The sequence below is a fragment of the Neomonachus schauinslandi genome, chromosome 4, assembly GCF_002201575.2.
Source record: "Neomonachus schauinslandi chromosome 4, ASM220157v2, whole genome shotgun sequence".
Taxonomy (NCBI): Eukaryota; Metazoa; Chordata; class Mammalia; order Carnivora; family Phocidae; genus Neomonachus; species Neomonachus schauinslandi.
The window spans coordinates 30,960,544-30,967,392 of NC_058406.1; the positions used below are offsets into that span (position 1 = coordinate 30,960,544).

The 6,849-nt window shown below is 57.8% G+C and overlaps 1 protein-coding gene across 1 annotated transcript; it reads right to left on the reverse strand.

Annotated features, from left to right (window-relative positions):
• Window positions 1–5,166: 5,166 nt before the first annotated feature.
• Window positions 5,167–6,521, reverse strand: CITED4 (Cbp/p300 interacting transactivator with Glu/Asp rich carboxy-terminal domain 4). Its single transcript, XM_021683762.1, has one exon. It carries the CDS (start codon window positions 6,270–6,272, stop codon window positions 5,709–5,711), a length of 564 nt encoding a protein of 187 aa, XP_021539437.1. The 5' UTR covers window positions 6,273–6,521; the 3' UTR covers window positions 5,167–5,708.
• Window positions 6,522–6,849: the final 328 nt, after the last annotated feature.

Below are 6,849 nucleotides of genomic sequence, written 5' to 3' on the forward strand. Positions count from 1 at the left end.
ACCACCTCGGACAAACTGTGTAGGACTCCCTGCCCCGTCCCTGCCTCACCCCTCCTCTGTGGGGCATAGCTGGACTTCATGCTTATTGATGTCCAACAGCCCTCATCCTACAAATGAGAACAACCTCTTCCCAAGAGTCCTGTGTATTGGTGAGTAGATGGCTTGACCCCTTGGAGGCTCAGCTGCCGAGAAGGAGGCCAACGGAATAGAATGAGGCCAGTAACTCCAGCCACCTCCCGGAGTGCTGGTCCACCACATGCCGGGGAAGCATTGCATTTTCCTGCCCTCCTCCCTTGGTCCAGCCTCACTGCCTCCCCGCGCCTGCAAAGTGGGAGGGGTAGGGAATGTGGTTCTCCACCTACCACGTTTAGAGCGCTCAAATAACGTGCCTCGGGTCACAGGTTCATGGTTGAGCTTGCACTAGTGTTCCCAACTCCATCTTGGACTCTGGCCCAGACCCTCTTTCCCAAGCCCGGGGCCGGGAAGCAGTCACTCTAGTGCTTCCTAATACCGGCTCGGAGACCCATGTGGGGCAGATGCGGTCAGCAATGAATCAGGTTCTTTCTTCAGAACCTCACAGCCTGGGAGGAAGAGTCCTCATTAACTCTGATACGTGGTGAAATAGGCCCTTCGCAGGTGGAAAAGGCCCTGGAGGGAGGTCTTTCAAGGCCAAGGAAACAGCACAGGCCAAGTATTGAGGCTTAAGGAGACTGCAGTGGCTGGAATGGAGGGTGGGAAGGTGCCTGGAAGCGGGCTAGCTCAAGGCTCTCTCCTTCTTGTCCCTGTGGTCATGCTTCCCAACATCCGAGCAGCTTCCAGGGGCAGGGACTGGATGTCACCTTCATTCATCCTCGAAAAAAGCCTGTGGTGTCTCCATTTGACCAAGGAGAACACTGAGTTCAGAGTAGCTTTATTTCCTCTATCTGGCCCAGCACACTCTGGGCCTTGGGCTTTTACCTGGATGTCCCACCCCACCCTGGGCGGACCCACCCCTACCCTTTCATCACCACCAGCTCTCAGGACTTCCCAGGGCCTGAGCTGCTTAGCAGCCCCTGCCTAGAACCCATGGCACGTGACTCCACGTTGTGCCCTCTGGGCCGGCCCACAGCTCAAGTCCCGGTGTGTGCAGGCGGGTCTCTCTCCAGAGCAGATGCTTGGGGTAGAATGTGTACCTCTTCACCCCCAGCTCACCCCAACCAAGTAGCACTGCTCTATTTGCAACATGCTCGCAGAAACCCAGTCCCATTGGAATCCCTGCACACACACCGAGGGGATCATCCTCCCCACTGTACAGAAACTGAGGCTCAAAGAGGCTCAGTGACTTCTGTATCCCACGGCCACCAAGTGGCGGAACCAGGTCTGGGATTCTGCTCTTGCTCCACACAGGCTCAGGTCCTTGGCCAGCCCCAGCCTGGGGGAGGGGGAGGGCCCTGGGAATGCCAGAGTGGGCTTGCTCGCCCCAGCACTTACCGGGGTGTGACCTGGAGGAGCAATTCACTGTCTGAGCCCCAATTCTCTGACCTCTGAAATGGGGGTAAAAGTACCTAGGAGTGCTACTCACGGGGTTGGGTGGTGGTTAAAAGAAAGACTGGAAAAGAAAGAGCACCTACTGGTTGCCATTAGGTCCCGTCATGCCTGCACACAGTAGGCGCTCACCAAGTTGGGACTCAGTAATCCTGACCCAGCACGGCCGACAGCGGGGTGGCATATAGAGTTAGGCAAGGATGGATTAAGGAATTCAAGAGGATTATTTTGTAATCAGCTGAACGCCTAAGCTGCCTGGGAAATACTAGGATCAGACTGTTCATTTAATTTATTCGACAAACGACTGTTGAACACTGAGATGAGCTGGCATGGTGACGACGATGGCGAGAGGGTTCTCATTTATTTCTACCACGTACCAGGGACTGACACAGAGTCTCATCACATCAACCCCGTAAGGTTGATATTCCCTACAAAGATTTTTTTTCCCCCCTCTAATAGGGAAGGTACTAATCAGGCCTGGGACGAAGGAGAGGCAAATGAAACACCTGGAGCACAAATTTAAGGAGGCCCTTGCTGTTAGGACTCTTAGGATGCTGGCCTAATCTTGTCCCCACGTGTGCTTGTGGTGGCCACTGTGCTGCCCAGACCCCCCTCCATGAGTTGTCCTGGACGGTGCTGTCCCCTGGCAGCTCCCTGAGGGATTGCTTAGCGGTGGAGAGCTGCCTTGCCCATCGGCAGCCACGGCCCAAGCCCCCCATGGGGCTGGCCGAGGCTCTTGTTGGGTCTGCTTTGTAGCTTTCACTACTCGCATCTGCTCCAGCCCTTCCCGTCCACAGCGGCTGGTCCTTAGCGCACTCCCTAATAAACTCCTTGCAAGCTGAACAGCATCAGACCCTGCAACAGGGTTGCCCCTCACTAGCGGGTTACAACACAGTCTTTCTAAAGACTTGAATATAAAGGTATTCCTGAAAAGCCCTGGCTCAGGGAGGATAAGCTAGAAACTACACTGTTCTAAGCACCTCATGTGAATTGACTTATTTCATCTCCACGGCAGCTCTGTGAAGAGATACTATTAGCATTTCTGTTTTGTACATGATTCAAGACAAGTCTTGGGGGAAAAAAAAAAAAACGACTTTGTGATGAAATCCAGTCATTGTTGAAAAGATGATTCAAAATGATGGACCTTGGCCTTGGGGAAACTTTCATCTGAAAAGAAAGGAAAAAAAAGATGGAAAAATGTCTTCTCTGTGCCACAACTCAGTTCCCAAACTTGAGGGAGCCTGACTCTTAACCCCGAAGACCCACGCCCGGTATGGGAGTGAAATCCACAGGTGTGAGGGCAAAAGGTTGCTTTAGGAAATAGCCCCGGGAAGAGGTGAAAGATACACTCAGGATCCACAGGAAGTGGTGTGATCCCCGCAGGAGAACCAAGACTCAGAAAGTAAGGTGACTTGCTTGAGGTCAGGCAGCTAGTAAGAGCAGCTTCTGGAACTGGATCCTGAGGATGTCAGAATACAAGCCTCCTATGTGCTGCCAAGAAGGACTCTCCAATCTCCAAAGAATCCTCCAAAGGGTATCAGGGATTTGGGGATCTGGGTGATTGACTGCCTCAGTTTTACCTTCTATTCGGTCCACCTGTCTTCTGTCCAACTTGTTAGAAGCCCCGCTGGGAAGGATTGGGGGCTGGAAATAGCTCAGCAGCTGGACTCCTTCTACACTGCCTTCCACCCTGCCTTAACTCTACAAAGAAGCAGGTGTTGGGTTTTCATTGTAATCCCTTCCATATGGAGAGCACTTTGGTGTTTACCAGCTGCTTGTTAACCCATCCCCGAATTTGCTCCTCACTTACTGTGTGAGGCTTGCTGCCTTGGCAGGGCAGGGATATTAGCCCCATCTTACTAGTGGGAAAACTGAGGCTCACAGAGGAGGGAATCAGGACAGTGTCCAGACGAGGGTCAGACCCTCCCATCCCAATCCAGCCCCCTGGTTTTCATCTCTGGGTTTTGGGCAAAGCTGGGGCAAACATTGCCCATTCTGAGCCCAGAGCAGTCCCTTTCCTGAAGCCTATCTGTCCTTCCTCCCCATTCTGTCTCAGAAAGCCTCATTATCTCAGGGGAGACCTTTATTCATTTGCCAAACACCTCCTGTCACCCACTCCCTGCCTGTCCTGGTGGCTCCAGAGCCGACGAGGACACAGCGTACCCTGAGTGATCTCACAGGCTGGAGGGAAGAGTCCCGTTAACTAACAAGCTTGGCATTAGAGTGAAGCCCAGCCAGTGTTCCTCTCCAGAGTCTCTGAAATTTATTCTCTCCTCTCCAGCCCCACTGCCCTGTCCTAGCTGGTCCTCGGCATCTCTGACCTGGCTGCCTCCCTGCCTTCAGAACTTCTCTCCTGGCTACCCTCCACTCTCTGCCCCAAACAACCTAAGGATCTTTCCAGAGAGTCAATAGCAGAGGGTGGGCCAGGAGCTCACACTGGTGATCAGGACTGAGGACAAATCCTGCCAGGCCTCTCCTCTGCAGAATGGGGACTGTGTCTACTTCACAAAGTTGCTGCAAAGCCATTAGACCTTTGTTCCTTCTAGAGACCCCATGCACTTGTGCATGCCCTGTAGTTGTTTGCTTCCTGCCTTTGAATGGGCTCTTCACTTACATGCCACCTTCTCCACGTCCTAAGGATGGACTCATCCTTCAAGTCTCTGTTCAAATGTCACTGCCTCCCGGAAGCCTGAACGGACACACCTCCAAGCAGCTGAAACCCCTCCTTCCTCTGGGTTTGTATACCTGGCCGTCCTGTTTTCTAGCCCTTATCACTCTTACTCGTACCAAGGTGAGCTGACTTCCAGTCACCCCCTTACTTCCACCTGGAGTGTGACTCCAGGAGGGCACTGACCAGGTTGGCACAAGCCCTGGAATAAAGCCAGCACCAGTCTGTGGATAAGCATCGCTACCATTTGCTGAGGCTGCCTAGGTGTCTGACCCTGTGTGCGAAAGGCCTCACATGGCATGTGGTCCTCGTAACACCTGAGACGGGGGCCATATCTCTTGAGGAAATAGCCTCAGAAAACTGGATGGTGTCTTGGCCAAAGAGGAGAGCCAGGATTCAAAGCCCGAAGTGTCTGAATCCTCAGGTACCTCCCAGCTCCCCTCTGGCCTCCATGCTGCCCCAAGCAAACAAGTGAGGGTAGCACCACCAAGCTCTCCCACCCATCCCAGGAGCTGAGAAGTCCAACGTAGGTGCCTCTGGGTTACATTCCACCGCCAGGCAGCCTCAGCCTTCCAGATTATGATGTAACAGTTGCACAACTCACGATAGTTTTTGAAAGAAACTGTCAGTTTCCTCTCCTGGGCACTGTCAGGGGCTGTGGCTTCCATCCCACCCAGGGTCCCCAACGGCCTGAGGACTCTAAAAGCCAAATATAGCGCAGGGTTGTTGGAGTGGTAAAGAAATGAAAACGGGGGCGCCTGGGTGGCTCAGTCGTTAAGTGTCTGCCTTCCGCTCGGGTCATGATCCCAGGGTCCTGGGATCGAGCCCCGCATTGGGCTCCGTGCTCCGCGGGAGGCCTGCTTCTCCCTCTCCCACTCCCCCTGCTTGTGTTCCCTCTCTCACTGTGTCTCTCTCTCTGTCAAATAAATAAATAAATAAAATCTTAAAAAAAAAAAATGAAAACGGAAGACTGTAAAGTGACCCAGTTTTATTTTGGTTTTGGAGGTCAGATGGGGCATTGCTCCACTGTACAGGGATTAGGGCTGTACAATCTTTCCCTCCCCAAGGCGGGGGCCCAGCGACCTCAGGGCCCAGGCAGCGGGGTGGAGGCCTGGTGGATGGGCGGCTCCAGGGACCCAGTGACCACAGCGGGTTGCACACGGAGAGAAGGGGTATCAGGCAGCAGCCTGCAATGGCTCAGATTGGGAGGCGGGGTAGGGGAGAATCCGAGAGGGCAGAGAATCCAAGAACCGGGAGTCCGAAAGGGGGTCCAGTCCCCTTCACTTTACCGCTGAGGCTCCGGGTCAGAGAGGTGGAGCTACACTGTCATCCTGCAGGAGGCAGGGCCTGGAGTGAGGCCAGGCGTCCCAGCCCGGGCGTCGGGCTCGGAGCACTAACCCGCTGCCTCCACCCTCACGGAGGGTGCGCGCGGGGCCCGGGCGCTTGGGGCGGACTCCGGCGGGCGGTCAGACCCCCCTTCTCCTCTCGGGCACGCCAGGCAGGCGCCCGGCCGCATTCAGCAGCTCACCGAGCCGGCGGGCGGCGCCGACCCCAAGTCCGCGAAGCAGTCGAACTCGCTCTGGCCCAGGAAGAGCTCCGGCAGCTCGCGCACGCGGTGCAGCCCGAGCTCGAGCTCCAGCGACGTCAGCGCCTCCTCGTCGATGAGTTCGGCGTCCATGCAGCCCAGGGCGAGCGCGGGCGGTGGCGGGGCCGGGGCGCCAGGCGCCGGCTGCAGGCACGGGGGCCCTCCCGGGACGCCGGGGGGCGCGGTCGCACGGCCCGGGTACAGCGTCGCCACCGGCTGCAAGTGCGCGCCGCCGGCGGCCGGCGGTGGCACGGCCGGAAAGGGCTGGAAGGCGGGCGGCGGCCCGAAGGCCCCGTAAGCCAGGGCCCCGGGTGGGGGCGGCGGCGGCGGCGGAGGCGGGCCCAGCGGCGTCCCCCGAGGCCGCAAGCCGCTGTCCAGGCCCGGGCCCGCGTACTGCTGCAGCGTCCGGAGCGCGTGGGGGCCGTGGGAGGGCGCGGCGGGCGGCGGCCTCTGCACCAGCCGGTAGCCCTCGGCGAGCATCAGGTGGTCGGCCATGACTGCGGGCCGGATGCCTGCGGGGGCGGCGGGCGGATGGTCAGCGCGGGCGTCCCGGGGTCCCGGCCAGCTCTTCCTCCGCGGCGAGGGATCCGCGTCCCGTGCCCTCCCCACAGCCTAGTCAGGCAAAGGAAAACAGAACCCGACTCGTGCTACTGCCCAGCCCAGGGCGCACCGAACTCAGAGCTCCCGCGCTCCCGGCTGTCGCAGCTCGGGGCAGCTAGGACACCACACACCACGGCTTCGGGCTCTGAGACCTCCACGCCGCGCCCCCGGCTTCAGCACCTTCTTATAGCAGAGGCGGGGCTTCCCCGCCCCCAGGCGCTCATTGGCTGGATGGGACGCTCCTGGGCGGGCCGTGCCGCTCCTCCAGGTTTCGGCCCCGCCCCTCCCGGAGCTCCGCCCTCTGGACCCCAGGCCCTGCGGGGGTGCTAACAGAGCTGCCCTGGGGTGTTTGGTGCTTTTCAAGGGGTTTGGGCTGACTGTCCCAGGCATACTCAGTCTGGGACTGGCTGGGGCCAAGCTCGAACTGACCGGAAGGTGGGTTGGGAGGGGCCAGAGGTTTAGGTCCCCAGAA

Excerpts from the sequence above, each read along its gene's own strand:
- CITED4 (XM_021683762.1), bottom strand. The coding sequence starts at position 6,272 with ATGGCCGACCACCTGATGCTCGCCGAGGGCTACCGGCTGGTGCAGAGG.